This window comes from Salmo salar, chromosome ssa04, assembly GCF_905237065.1.
Source record: "Salmo salar chromosome ssa04, Ssal_v3.1, whole genome shotgun sequence".
NCBI lineage: Eukaryota > Metazoa > Chordata > Actinopteri > Salmoniformes > Salmonidae > Salmo > Salmo salar.
The window spans coordinates 7,051,024-7,067,205 of NC_059445.1; the positions used below are offsets into that span (position 1 = coordinate 7,051,024).

The 16,182-nt window shown below is 43.4% G+C and overlaps 1 protein-coding gene across 1 annotated transcript; it reads right to left on the bottom strand.

Annotated features, from left to right (window-relative positions):
• Positions 1–584: 584 nt before the first annotated feature.
• On the bottom strand, positions 585–15,978 carry LOC106610527 (prostaglandin D2 receptor 2). Its single transcript, XM_014209912.2, has 5 exons — positions 15,648–15,978; positions 4,991–5,217; positions 4,127–4,239; positions 2,658–2,806; positions 585–1,325 (listed from the first exon to the last, which is right to left on the bottom strand). Exons 2-5 carry the CDS (start codon positions 5,167–5,169, stop codon positions 585–587), a joined length of 1,182 nt encoding a protein of 393 aa, XP_014065387.2. The 5' UTR covers positions 5,170–5,217; positions 15,648–15,978.
• Between the last annotated feature and the right edge of the window lie 204 nt (positions 15,979–16,182).

Genomic DNA, 16,182 nt, shown 5'->3' on the forward strand with positions numbered 1-16,182 from the left:
TCAACAGCATCATACACAATATAAATACAGAAAACAGACAGCTCTGGAGAGTGAAACTGCTGATGTAAAAAGGGATTGATAATCAAATTCTGATGGATTCCTTTATTGATAGACAACTGCTTTCAAGAACACACACACACACAATATCCACCAAAATGATTTCAGAGAATTAACTCTTTGTGAAGTGCCAGATCATTTTGTTATCATATTAATATTCTATAAATGGTCACAAAAAAATCTAATTCAAGTTAAACAGAATCAACTAGTTAAAGACTGCCAGTTATTGAGGAGCAGTTAAACATTAGGACAGGATGTAGTAACATACAGCACAGGAAGCACTCCTGGATGCCAGCAGAACAACAGAGGTGATTCTTATTGTCTCAGTTGATGTCAACAACGTTTTCTCATTCAGAGTATATAGTCAGTTCAGAGTGTCCTCTCCTTGCTCCAGGTGTCCACAACTGGCTTTGAAGTTGTGGTTGATGGAGGCAGATGCAGAGAGTCTGGAGTCCCCAGACAGCTTGGTGACGATGATGAGTTCCCCCCCATGCTCCCCCTTCCCTTCCTCCTCCCCTTCCTGATACTCAACCCCAGCCCCCCCCTCCTGCTCCACCCATCCCTCCCTCCTCCACCAGTCCTTCCATCAGCGACCCCAGACTCTGTCTGATCCGGATGCAGAAGTTGGGACAGCTGAACGCGTACAGCACTGGGTTTAACACCGGGTTCAGGAAGGCAAAGGTTGTCGCCATTGGCAACCCCACCTCCACCAACACGACCTTGTTCGGCCAGTACTGGGCGGCAACCTCAATGAGGCAGAACACGTGATAGGGCGCCCAGCAGAGGGCGAACGTCGCGATGACTGATGTCACCATTTTGGTGAATCCACGGGATAGGCCGGGCTCGGTCCGTCTAGAAGACAACTTGATGGAGGTGGAGGTAGGGGTGGAGACTTTTGGGTTGGGGGTGGAGCTTTTGGTGTTTGTGTTGGGTTTTGACTCTCTGCGTTCCACGTTGGTAACAGTCAATGCCCCGGTGAGTCTACTACTGCTGTCCTTCCTCCTCTTCCTCCTCTGGCTCAGGCTGATGCCAAAGAGGGCGTAGCTCCCTGCAATCACCACTAGGGGGAGTAGGAACGCCAGGAACGTCTTGGACACGGCGGTCGCCGCCTGCCGTACCCTACAGTCCCTCTCTAGTGTCCCTGGCGACGAGTACAATCCAAAATGGTGGTAGCAGAGCTTCCTTCCGTCCGTCTTCTCCGTCACCGCCCGGAACAGGAAGTAAGGGAAGGTGTTGGCCGCCGCCCACAACCAGCCCAAAGCACACACCTTGGAAGAAGAGAAAGAAGATTAGAAGATGACTTTATTGTTCAGTGCATGGATGTCTCGCAGAAACTTGTCTTCTGCTTTATGCACTTTAGACATAGCTATTGTTAAAGTGTCTACAATATTACCACTACGGGCAACACCCTATTGCAGATTAAACACGGAGACACTGTAAACACTCACAGGTCATCATAATACATTATATAATTACATCATCAATGTACGAAAACAGAACTAATGACGTTACAAAACTAATGATGTAACAGAACTAATGACATAACAGAACTAATGACGTAACAAAACTAATGACATAACAGAACTAATGACGTAACAGAACTAATGACATAACAGAACTAATGACGTAACAAAACTAATGACGTAACAGAACTAATGACATAACAGAACTAATGACGTAACAAAACTAATGATGTAACAGAACTAATGACATAACAGAACTAATGACGTAACAGAACTAATGACTTAACAGAACTAATGATGGAACAGAACTAATGACATAACAGAACTAATGACGTAACAAAACTAATGACGTAATAGAACTAATGACGTAACAAAACTTATGACGTAACAGAACTAATGACGTAACAAAACTAATGACGTAACAGAACTAATGACGTTATAAAACTAATGACGTAACAAAACTAATGACGTAACAGAACTAATGACATAACAGAACTAATGACGTAACAAAACTAATGACGTAACAGAACTAATGACGTAACAAAACTAATGACGTAACAGAACTAATGACATAACAGAACTAATGACGTAACAGAACTAATGACGTAACAAAACTAATGATGTAACAGAACTAATGACATAAGAAAACTAATGACGTAACAAAACTAATGACTTAACAGAACTAATGATGGAACAGAACTAATGACGTAACAGAACTAATGACGTAACAAAACTAATGACGTAACAGAACTAATGACATAACAGAACTAATGACTTAACAGAACTAATGACGTAACAGAACTAATGACGTAACAAAACTAATGACGTAACAAAACTAATGACGTAACAGAACTAATGACATAACAGAACTAATGACTTAACAGAACTAATGATGGAACAGAACTAATGACGTAACAGAACTAATGACGTAACAAAACTAATGACGTAACAGAACTAATGACATAACAGAACTAATGACTTAACAGAACTAATGATGTAACAGAACTAATGACGTAACAGAACTAATGACGTAACAGAACTAATGAGATAACAGAACTATTGACCTAACAGAACTAATGACGTAACAGAACTAATGACGTAACAGAACTAATGACGTAACAAAACAGAAAGCAAAACCTTCCAGGCGGCGCTAATGGAGCGGTGGTTCTGGCTCCAGACGGGCCGCGCCACCAGGAGACAGCGGTCCAGAGAAATGGCCGCCAGGAGGAAGGCTGACACAAACATGTTGAGGAAGAAGACTGAGGACTGGGCCGTACACAGCGGACCTAGAGGATAGGATCAAGTTTATTGTTCCCGAAGGGAAAACAGTGCTGCTGTATAGTAAACAACAATGGCGTATCTCATGTGGGGCCGAGTGGCGAAGCAGTCTAAGGCGTCACTACAGACCCGGGTTCAATCACGGGCTGTATCACAACCGGCCATGATCAGGAGTCCCATCGGGCGCCGCACAATTGGCCCTGCGTCGTCTGGGTTAGGTGAGGGTTTGGTCGGGGTAGGCCGTCATTGTAAATAAGAATTTGTTGTTAACTGACTTGCCTAGTTAAATACAGGTTAAATAAAAAATGTGACACATACACTATTATTTAGCATATCTATCTATACACTACATGACCAAAAGTATGTGGACACCTGCTCATCAAACATCTCATTCCAAAATCATGGACATCAATATGGAGTTGGTTCCCTATTTGCTGCTATAACATCCTCCACTCGCACGGGGGCATTGTCATGCTGATACAGCAAAGGGCCTTCCCCAAACTTTTTCCACAAAGTCAGAAGCACAGAATTGTCTAGAATGTAATTTTATGCTGTAGCGTTAAAATTTCCCTTCACTGGAACTAAGGGGCCCGAACCATGAAAAACAGCCCTAGACCATTATTCCTCCTCCACCAAACTTTACAGTTTGCACAATGCATTGGGGCAGGTAGTGTTCACCTTGCATCTGCCAAACCCAGCAGGGCAGAAATTTGACACTGACTTGTTGGAAAGGTGGCATCCTATGACATTGCCACGTTGAGCTCTTCAGTAAGGCCGTTCTAATGCAAATGTCTATGGAGATTCCATGGCTGTGTGCTTGATTTTATAAACCTGTCAGCAACGGGTGTGGCTGAAATAGCCAAATACACTCATTTGAAAGGGTGTCCACATACTTTTGTGTATGTAGTGTACATTACCAATACCCATGTCATACATATATTGTACATACCGTATACATATATATTTAATGCACACTCTGTCAGTGGCTTACTAGTTTAGCTCCTACGTTTTTCTGTTAATGTATTTCAATGTAGGCGTACCTATAGACACAACAATGGAGAGGCTGATGTCATAAAGCCCCTAGTCATCAGAATGGCAGAATTTGTCAGCCATTTTATCTGGGACCCGCTATTACTAGGACGTCACATAGAAGAATTCACATCTACCCAACGCAGCGGTTAGAAAAGAAAATGCCTGAGCGGAGTTCCAACCTCTGGATTTGAGCAGAGAAGGAAGTTAGGTTGAATTAGCTATATCCCGGAAAACCGGATGCACCTGGTTGTTGGCAACTGCGCTAACGGCGACTGATATATGGTCTATGGGCATACCTCCCAGCTCCCAGCTGTGAGAGGAGTGCAGGTAGTGTGTAAAGAGAGGGAGGGTCAGCGTAGCCAGGAAGTCTGACAGGGCCAGGTTGAGAACCCAGACAGAGGCCACGGTCCTGTGAAGAAAAAAGAAGGGAATTCACGTTATTCCCAATGTTACTCCTGTCCCTCCGGACACCACACACACTGTCTACGCAGAAAACACTACACTGAGACAACCTGTGAACCAGGGTAGGATTGAAAGCAGCCAATTCAGGAAGTAAACTAAAATTACAATTCAATAGTATAAAATAATTACATTCATTTTCAGTAACTTCTCAATAAACTGAAAAGCAGAAGCTATTTCTTTCAGATGTTTTTACATTTCTGCATTATTTATTCAAATCACTTCCTGAATTGACTGCCTTCATTTAGAATTGAGCCAAACCCTGCTGTGAACACACGCACACACACACAGTAACCCCCCCACCCCCACCACACACACAAAGAAACCCCCCACCACATACATACACACAGCAACACCCCACCACACACACACACAGCACTCCCCCCACCACACACACAGCACTCCCCCCACCACACACATACAGCACCACCCCACCACACACACACACAGCAACCCCCCCCCACACACACACAGCACCCCTCCCACCACACACACACAGCACCCCCCCACCACACACACACAGCACCCCCCACCACACACACACAGCACCCCCCACCACACACACACAGCACCCCCCACCACACACACACAGCACCCCCCACCACACACACACAGCACCCCCCCACCACACACACACAGCACCCCCCCACCACACACACACAGCACCCCCCCCCCCCACCACACACCACCAGCCAACCTACCGGCGGCGCAGGCGGAAGCCGAGCACCCAGAGGACCAGAGCGTTCTCCAGGATACCCAGACAGGAGACCAGCCCGTGGACACACACCACCACCAGGTTGACCCCCGTGTTGTTGTTTACAGAGTGGTCCAGCATGGTCTGGAGGAGAGGACAGACCGCAGAGGAGGAGGAGTTGAACATCCTGGAGGAGAGTGATGAGGAAGTGGAGGAGAGTTGGAAGTCTTGGCTCTGGAGGGAAAGAGAGAGGGAGGGAGGGATGAATGGGTTGTATATATGCTGTTGTAGAAAGGGCAGACCAGAGAGGAGGAGGAGTTAGACATTATGGCTCTGGAGAGAGTGAGAGAGAGGGGAGGGGAGAGAGAGAGAGAGGGAGGAGAGAGAGGGGAGAGAGAGACAGAGAGACACAGATAAGGACAAAGAGAGAGTGACAGAAAGAGAGAAATAGTGAGGGAGAGAGAGTGACAGAGAGGGGTGGGAAGAATTAGATGAGTGACATGTAATGTCATTGTGACATCTGGTGACATTAACCATGAGTCTGTTCCATGTACAGGCAGACAGACAGGTACCATACAGTACTGTGTGGGCAGAAATCCACTACTGGGCCTATATTTTTTCCATTAAATGAAATAATCCACTTATGGCTTGTAAATAGGGTACTCATGACTCATGACATTAACTGTGATTACACTCATCTACAGTATTAACAACTTTAAGATCTTCATCATTGATGTGGGGTGGTCCAAGTCTTTTCCTGTTTATGTGTTTTGGAACCCTTATTATCCTGCTTGCAAAACCTTACTGGGAAGAATACTGTACTAAACAATGGCAAGTATTGTAGTCCTTCATGGGAATGACTGTGCCAACTGATTGCTCACACCTGTTACTGTTACTGCAAGTTTGGATGGCTGTTTCTTAAGCTTACTGTATGTTTTACATCCAAAAAAGTTTTCGCGTATATTCTGAAAACATTTTGTGATGTCTTTATTAGTATTGGTCTTCGGCTGTTTGTGCACATACATTTTTTTCGTTAGGGTTAGGGTTAGGAAACTGAAGTCATTGGTGATTGGTCAGAAGTACTACTCCTAGTAGGAGTGGGGGAACATGAAGTGTTACGTAGATGTAAATTTGCGCAACTAAGACCTTTTCGGCTAAAACGTCCAAATTAATGACAGATTTCTTGATTTAGCTTAGATTAATTTTGAGGAAGTGTTTCTGGCTATGCTGTTTCTGGCTATTTCTGGCTATGCTGTTGCTACGGTGTCTCAAGAGGGACAAACAACAGTAATATTGCTGCTTTTTTCAAATTTTACAAGCGAAGGTCTTCAGGGAGTATGAGACAGCCGCTTCGCCTAGCCAAGTTCTGCTAGGAGCAAACCAAATATATGTATGTGGCCGCCTTTAGTCCTACTGGAATATCTTTGGGGTTTCATCATGTGGATTATTTATTTTGGACATCTGTATACTGACTGACCAGAACTGGTGACATCCATACTTTTACAAATTATTTGCTGCTGGAATCATTGGAATTTCAGTCCTGATGGATTTTGAACAGAATTGAATGTAACATTTTAATTCATTGGAAGACAGACATTGTTGCCTAATTGCACCAGTGAGTTGATTTAATTTAGTGAGTCAGTGACACAGACACAGTCATGCACATCTGCACGTCCGCACGCTCAGAGACAGACCCATAGTCAGAGAAGAAGACAGAGAGGAGCATGATCACACTTTGCTCTCGAGAACCCATGGCACTAACGAGGCATTCTGCCTTATCCCAAGGGTTGTCAGCTGTGAGCTCTCCTTATCCGTTTGAACTATAGAAACGTCCGTAATCATTGGTTCCGATACAGTTTTAACTATAGAAACGTCATTGGTTGCGATACGGTTTCAACTGTAGAAACGTCCATAATCATTGGTTGCGATACGGTTTTCGAAACATATGAAACTCATGTTCCATATCAGCAATAAATAATCCTTCAAATAAGGAAGAGACACTTAACGTAGCAGGTTAGCACAGATCCATACAGCTGTGTGCCTCCAGCCGGCCGACTACACTTCCTCTACACTTCCTCTACACTTCCTCTCCAGTTAGCTTACACACAGGTTTTGGAGCTAGAGGGCTAATTAACACAGGTGGTCGTCTGTCTTCCATCTGTCTTTCTGTAAACCAGCACTGTAACGTGGCGATGTGGCTGTGTGGGAACACTTACCGTAACACTGTGAAGTTTTTTTTCCTTTCTTTCTCCCGCTTGTGTCTATGAATGACTGTGATGGATAGACATATGGTGGTGGTGGTGGTCAGTGGAGTGGTCCTACACTATGATAGATAGATAGATAGATAGATAGATAGATAGATAGATAGATAGATAGATAGATAGATAGATAGATAGATAGATAGATAGATAGATAGATAGATAGATAGATAGATAGATAGATAGATAGATAGATAGATAGATAGATAGATAGATAGATAGATAGATAGATAGATAGATAGATAGATAGATAGATAGATAGATAGATAGATAGATAGATAGATAGATAGATAGATAGATAGATAGATAGATAGATAGATAGATAGATAGATAGATAGATAGATAGATAGATAGATAGATAGATAGATAGATAGATAGATAGATAGATAGATAGATAGATAGATAGATAGATAGATAGATAGATAGATAGATAGATAGATAGATAGATAGATAGATAGATGGTGGTGGTGGTCAGCGGAGTGGTCCTACACTATGATAGATAGATGGTGGTGGTGGGGGTCAGCGGAGTGGTCCTACACTATGATAGATAGATGGTGGTGGTGGTCAGCGGAGTGGTCCTACACTATGATAGATAGATGGTGGTGGTGGTCAGCGGAGTGGTCCTACACTATGATAGATAGATGGTGGTGGTGGTGGTCAGCGGAGTGGTCCTACACTATGATAGATAGATAGATGGTGGTGGTGGTGGTCAGTGGAGTGGTCCTACACTATGATAGATAGATGGTGGTGGTGGTCAGTGGAGTGGTCCTACACTATGATAGATAGATGGTGGTGGTGGTCAGTGGAGTGGTCCTACACTATGATAGATAGATGGTGGTGGTGGTCAGTGCAGTGGTCCTACACTATGATAGATAGATGGCGGTGGTGGTGGTCAGTGGAGTGGTCCTACACTATGATAGATAGATGGTGGTGGTGATTGGAGTGGTCCTACACTATGATAGATGGTGGTGGTGATTGGAGTGGTCCTACACTATGATAGATAGATGGATAGATAGATGGTGGTGGTGGTGGTGATTGGAGTGGTCCTACACTATGATAGATAGATGGTGGTGGTGATTGGAGTGGTCCTACACTATGATAGATGGTGGTGGTGATTGGAGTGGTCCTACACTATGATAGATGGTGGTGGTGATTGGAGTGGTCCTACACTATGATAGATAGATGGTGGTGGTGATTGGAGTGGTTCTACACTATGATAGATAGGTGGTGGTGGTGATTGGAGTGGTCCTACACTATGATAGATAGATGGTGGTGGTGATTGGAGTGGTCCTACACTATGATAGATAGATGGTGGTGGTGATTGGAGTGGTTCTACACTATGATAGATGGTGGTGGTGATTGGAGTGGTCCTACACTATGATAGATAGATGGTGGTGGTGATTGGAGTGGTCCTACACTATGATAGATGGTGGTGGTGATTGGAGTGGTCCTACACTATGATAGATGGTGGTGGTGATTGGAGTGGTCCTACACTATGATAGATGGTGGTGGTGATTGGAGTGGTCCTACACTATGATAGATAGATGGTGGTGGTGATTGGAGTGGTCCTACACTATGATAGATAGATGGTGGTGGTCAGTGGAGTGGTCCTACACTATGATAGATAGATGGTGGTGGTGATTGGAGTGGTCCTACACTATGATAGATAGATGGTGGTGGTGATTGGAGTGGTCCTACACTATGATAGATAGATGGTGGTGGTCAGTGGAGTGGTCCTACACTATGATAGATGGTGGTGGTGATTGGAGTGGTCCTACACTATGATAGATAGATGGTGGTGGTGATTGGAGTGGTCCTACACTATGATAGATAGATGGTGGTGGTGATTGGAGTGGTCCTACACTATGATAGATAGATGGTGGTGGTGATTGGAGTGGTCCTACACTATGATAGATAGATGGTGGTGGTGATTGGAGTGGTCCTACACTATGATAGATAGATGGTGGTGGTGATTGGAGTGGTCCTACACTATGATAGATAGATGGTGGTGGTGATTGGAGTGGTCCTACACTATGATAGATAGATGGTGGTGGTGATTGGAGTGGTCCTACACTATGATAGATAGATGGTGGTGGTGATTGGAGTGGTCCTACACTATGATAGATAGATGGTGGTGGTGATTGGAGTGGTCCTACACTATGATAGATAGATGGTGGTGGTGATTGGAGTGGTCCTACACTATGATAGATAGATGGTGGTGGTGATTGGAGTGGTCCTACACTATGATAGATAGATGGTGGTGGTGATTGGAGTGGTCCTACACTATGATAGATGGTGGTGGTGATTGGAGTGGTCCTACACTATGATAGATAGATGGTGGTGGTGATTGGAGTGGTCCTACACTATGATAGATGGTGGTGGTGATTGGAGTGGTCCTACACTATGATAGATAGATGGTGGTGGTGATTGGAGTGGTCCTACACTATGATAGATAGATGGTGGTGGTGATTGGAGTGGTCCTACACTATGATAGATAGATGGTGGTGGTCAGTGGAGTGGTCCTACACTATGATAGATAGATGGTGGTGGTGATTGGAGTGGTCCTACACTATGATAGATAGATGGTGGTGGTGATTGGAGTGGTCCTACACTATGATAGATAGATGGTGGTGGTGATTGGAGTGGTCCTACACTATGATAGATGGTGGTGGTGATTGGAGTGGTCCTACACTATGATAGATAGGTGGTGGTGGTGATTGGAGTGGTCCTACACTATGATAGATAGGTGGTGGTGGTGATTGGAGTGGTCCTACACTATGATAGATAGATGGTGGTGGTCAGTGGAGTGGTCCTACACTATGATAGATAGATGGTGGTGGTGATTGGAGTGGTCCTACACTATGATAGATAGATGGTGGTGGTGATTGGAGTGGTTCTACACTATGATAGATAGATGGTGGTGGTGATTGGAGTGGTCCTACACTATGATAGATAGATGGTGGTGGTGATTGGAGTGGTCCTACACTATGATAGATAGATGGTGGTGGTGATTGGAGTGGTCCTACACTATGATAGATGGTGGTGGTGATTGGAGTGGTTCTACACTATGATAGATAGATGGTGGTGGTGGTGGTGAGTGGAGTGGTTCTACACTATCACATAATTGAATTTCCAAGGGGAAATCAACAAGATCCATGATCTCACAATACTTTTGGACAGATGTTATTTTTTTTTAAATGCTCCGTAGTTTAGAATTTTAGTGGCACCCAGAGACCTAACAACTGGGGAGAGTTAACAGAGACCTAACAGCTGGGGAGAGTTAACAGAGAGCTAACAGCTGGGGAGAGTTAACAGAGACCTTACAGCTGGGGAGAGTTAACAGAGACCTAACAGCTGGGGAGAGTTAACAGAGACCTTACAGCTGGGGAGAGTTAACAGAGACCTAACAGCTGGGGAGAGTTAACAGAGACCTTACAGCTGGGGAGAGTTAACAGAGACCTAACAGCTGGGGAGAGTTAACAGAGACCTAACAGCTGGGGAGAGTTAACAGAGACCTAACAGCTGGGGAGAGTTAACAGAGACCTAACAGCTGGGGAGAGTTAACAGAGACCTTACAGCTGGGGAGAGTTAACAGAGACCTAACAGCTGGGGAGAGTTAACAGAGACCTAACAGCTGGGGAGAGTTAACAGAGACCTAACAGCTGGGGAGAGTTAACAGCACATGTTTCATTTGCTGTGGGCATTACTGTCAGTCCTCAAAAGATGAAATGACTCTACTGTTTGAGATTGTTTGAAATTTTCATCATGTTTTCTCATCAAAGTAGATACAAAACACCCATAGTCAGTGGATGATCTGATCTCTGTCAAAACATTTGTTTTATTCTGTCCTTGAAAACATTTGATTTTGTCTCATAAACTTTGAGACGAATTGATTATATTTACACATCTCACACTCTCTATTCTACCAATCCTAAAGCCTTTCATTGAGGTTGGCTGTGTGGTGGGATGGAGGCAGAAGTGCGCGCACCCCTTTTGGTCCCCGGGACTAGGATTGAGAAACACTGCCTTTGTACAATGTAAAAATGTCCATGACCTTGAGTGTCCATGACCCATCTAACTGTCTGCAACTGTACCAAGTAACCTGAATATGTAAATCATGACCCATCTAACTGTCTGCAACTGTACAAAGTAACCTGAATATGTAAATCATGACCCATCTAACTGTCTGCAACTGTACCAAGTCACCTGAATATGTAAATCATAACCCATCTAACTGTCTGCAACTGTACCAAGTAACCTGAATATGTAAATCATAACCCATCTAACTGTCTGCAACTGTACCAAGTAACCTGAATATGTAAATCATAACCCATCTAACTGTCTGCAACTGTACCAAGTAACCTGAATATGTAAATCATAACCCATCTAACTGTCTGCAACTGTACCAAGTAACCTGAATATGTAAATCATAACCCATCTAACTGTCTGCAACTGTACCAAGTAACCTGAATATGTAAATCATGTAATAACCTGAAACATGAAATATGCAAACTGGAAAAAGATCTACTCAGACAAAGAAATCAACAGCAGTGTGACAGTAAAAGGTGATTCAAGTATTTTTCTTACTCTGTATCTCTCGGGCTATGACGTGACTTCTTACTGTTGGCTACCGAGGAAGCAGGGAAGGAGTGTGTGACATGTTTTGACATGTTGTCACAGTGGGGAAAACCAAATATTTTAAAAAAAACTCCTTAAAAAGGTATGTTTTGACAGAGATCAGATCATTCACTGACTGTGGGTGTTTTGTATCTACTTTGATGAGAAAACATGATGAAAATTTCAAACAATCTCAAACAGTAGAGTCATTTCATCTTTGAGTACTTACAGTAATGCCCACTGCAAATGAAACATGTGCTGTTAACTCTCCCCAGCTGTTAGGTCTCTGTTTACTCTGATGATGTAGAAGTAGAGAAAACATGAGGAGTGTGTGAATATGAATCCCACCCCTCTACTATATATAGCCTCTTACTACTGTTGAAGCGCCACTTCCTGTCTCTATATCCTCCTCATGTATTCTCTAGCACTTCATTAGGAGTAGAATATCAGTGGATGATCTGATCTCTGTCAAAACATTTGGTTTTCCCTCCTGTGGCAACAACATGTCAGAACTTGTTGCTGAAGTATATCCCCTAGCTGCGTACCAGACCAGGTCTTGGTATGACTGAGCACTTGTGCAATTCTGACAGACAGAGCGTGTTAAAAACACACAGGCATGCAAAAGCCAAAGTCAGGGGGTGAAAGCCAGTGGTTTAAAGATACCATTTAATGTTTAAATCAGACTATGAAATCAACATAACAACAGTAGAACCGTGTCATGGCAAGTTCATTTGGGGTGAGGTGGGGATGGGATGGGGGGGGTGCGCACGCGGTTAGAGGTTAGATGTCAGCCAATCAGCATTGAAGGCAGCGTATATATAAAAAAATCTCACTTAGATTAAAACATATGAATATTAATTCTGTCACACAAGTCTTTCATCTCTCTCACCCCTCCCCCCCCCCCTCCCCCAACACACACACTCCTGTCAAATTGTGGTATAAAGTACCCAGACTAAATACATGTTAGTATGCCATGCCTGTACATGAACAGCTAGACATCCTGGTTAGTTGACTTAAATAAATCCACCCACTCTGCAGCAACATGACATCACCCCTCTGGAACAACAACAACATGACATCACCACTCTGGAACAACATCACATCACCACTCTGGAACAATAACAACATGACATCACTACTCTGGAACAACATGACATCACCACTATGGAACAACATCCCATCACCACTCTGGAACAATAACAACATGACATCACTACTCTGGAACAACATGACATCACCACTCTGGAACAATAACAACATGACATCACTACTCTGGAACAACATGACATCACCACTATGGAACAAAGTGACATCACTACTCTGGAGCAAGAGGACATCACCACTCCTGAACAAAGTGACATCACTACTCTGGAACAAAATGACATCACCACTCTGGAACAAAATGACATCACCACTCTGGAACAACATCACATCACCACTCTGGAACAACATCACATCACCACTCTGGAACAACATCACATCACCACTCTGGAACAACATCACATCACCACTCTGGAACAACATGACATCACCACTCTGGAACAACATGACATCACTACTCTGGAACAACATGACATCACCACTCTGGAACAACATCACATCACCACTCTGGAACAACATCACATCACTACTCTGGAACAACATGACATCACCACTCTGGAACAACATCCCATCATCCACACTTCTCCTAACCTGGCAGCAGCGTTGGAGAAGCTACTCTGAAAGTATAGTTTTACCAAGCTACAAATTTCTTCACACTGGAAGAGGATAAGCTACGGTAAAGCTACCCTTAAGAATAATATATACTGAACAAAAATGTAAATGCAACATGAAACAATTTTAACAATTTTAATGAGTTGCAGTTCATATAAGGAAATCAGTCAGTTGAAATAATTCATTAGGCCCTAATCTATAGATTTCATGACTGGGCATGGGAGCCAAACCCAGCCAACCATAATGAGTTTCTCCCCACAAAAGGGCTTTATAACAGACAGAAATACTTCTCAGTTTCATCAGCTGTCCGGGTGGCTGGTCTCAGACGATCCAGCAGGTGACAAAGCCGGATGTGGAGGTCCTAGGCTGGCGTGGTTACACGTGGTCTGCGGTTGTGAGGTCGGTTGGACGTACTCCCAAATTCTTTAAAACAACATTGTTGCCAGGGAATTGAATGTTCATTTCTCTACCATAAGCCACTTTTTATCGCTTATTGTACCAGGTAAGTTGACTGAGAACACATTCTCATTTACAGCAACAACCTGGGGAATAGTTACAGGGGAGAGGGATGAATGAGCCAGTCATAAGCTGGGGGTGATAAGGTGACAGTGTGAGGGCCACATTGGGAATTTAGCCAGGACACCAGTGTTAATACCCCTACTGTTACAATAAGTGCCATGGGATCTTTAGTGACCACAGAGAGTCAGGACACCCATTTAAAGTCCCATTCAAAAAAACAGCACCCTGCAATGTCCCCAATCACTGCCCTGGGGCATTGGAATATTAATTTTAGAACAGAGGAAAGAGTGGCTCCTACCAGCCCACCAACACCACTTCCAGCAGCATCTGGTCTCCCATCCAGGGACTGACCAGGACCAACCCTACTTAGATTCAGAGGAAAGCCAGCAGTGGGATGCAGGGTGGTATGCTGCTGGCTACCAATGCCCCCCAAGTTGCACCTGTGTAACGACCATGCTGTTGAATCAGCTTCTTGATATGCTACATCTGTCAGGTGGATAGATGATCTTGATAAAAGAGATATGCTCACTAACAGGGGCGTAAGCTTTTTTGTTCATTTGGAAAATTTCTGGTATCTTCTATTCAGCGCATGAAACACGGGACCAACACTTTACATGTTGCGTTTATATTTTTTGTTCAGTATAGTTTACTTCACTGAAAAAGTAGTTCACTACATCCAAAATACTCAGCGAAAGATTATCATATGTAAATCTGAAATGTCATACTATACAAATTGCAAGAACAGAACCCTTTGAGATCATCTGTTAACAGAACATGTAATTTAGCCTAAATAACTAAAAAAAACATGATTCGAGTGAGAATTTTCCAGTTCTGAAAGGAAATTCTTGCCTACTTCACCCATAAAGCAATTAACTACTGAAAACACTAACTAGATTTTAATTTACTATTTTAACTACCACCAAGCTACTGCAAAATGTACACTGCCTGGCATCCCTAATGAACTTCAGATGACGGAATACAGCACTGTACATGGTGTAGTGAGATTACAATGGCAGGATTGTGAGTTTGATTCCCATGGCCACCCACACGTACGCCTTGGATAAAAGCATCTGCTAAATGGCAGATATTATTGCATCATGTAATAGTTATTACATAACATCATGGTTCTCATTACAATAGGGTTATATTCAGTAGTTTATCAACCAGTTCATAGAAGAGCAGCCGGGTATCTAACGGGCCAGGGTGGAAATGCTACCAGATTTATATTAAATATTTGTGTTTTCTATATCTACAGATTGTTTATATGTTGTTCTAAATAGGTAGAATGAAAGTGGTACAATTCAGATTAATACTTGCTTATTAACAACACCTTAACACTGCTCTCCATAATACTGCTCTCTGGGAACTAACTACTGTTGATACTGAGACCTGGAATAATAACTAGTGTAGTCATACTAACTACTGTTGATACTGAGACCTGGAATAATAACTAGTGTAGTCATACTAACTACTGTTGATACTGAGACCTGGAATAATAACTAGAGTAGTCTCTGTAAATGTAGCTACTGATGATGAGTTATCTCTGGTTACACTCACCAAGTAAACTGTAGTATTCTCAGTTGTAGGAGTGTTGTGTTCCTTCAGTCATTCCAGTATTCAGGTGGTTTGATTAAAGTCGTCCCCCTCCTCAGTGCATGGTGATCCTGCCCGCTCTGTCACAGACATCTATGGTTCCTGCTCTGTCTCTTTCTACTCCTCTGTCTCTTTCTACTCCTCTGTCTCTTTCTACTCCTCTGTCTCTTTCTACTCCTCTGTCTCTTTCTACACCTCTGTCTCTTTCTACTCCTCTGTCTCTTTCTACACCTCTGTCTCTTTCTACACCTCTGTCTCTTTCTACACCTCTGTCTCTTTCTACTCCTCTGTCTCTTTCTACTCCTCTGTCTCTTTCTACACCTCTGTCTCTTTCTACTCCTCTGTCTCTTTCTACACCTCTGTCTCTTTCTACTCCTCTGTCTCTTTCTACACCTCTGTCTCTTTCTACACCTCTGTCTCTTTCTACTCCTCTGTCTCTTTCTACTCCTCTGTCTCTTTCTACTCCTCTGTCTCTTTCTACTCCTCTGTCTCTTTCTAC

Bases quoted from the DNA above. Each gene is read 5' to 3' on its own strand.
- LOC106610527 (XM_014209912.2), bottom strand. From the start codon at position 5,169: ATGTTCAACTCCTCCTCCTCTGCGGTCTGTCCTCTCCTCCAGACCATG. The intron at 4,240-4,990 runs GTAGGTTGGCTG...TTTTCTTCACAG, and splicing joins GGCTTCCGCCTGCGCCGCCG to GACCGTGGCCTCTGTCTGGG. The intron at 1,326-2,657 runs GTTTTGCTTTCT...TCTTCTTCCAAG, and splicing joins CCATTAGCGCCGCCTGGAAG to GTGTGTGCTTTGGGCTGGTT.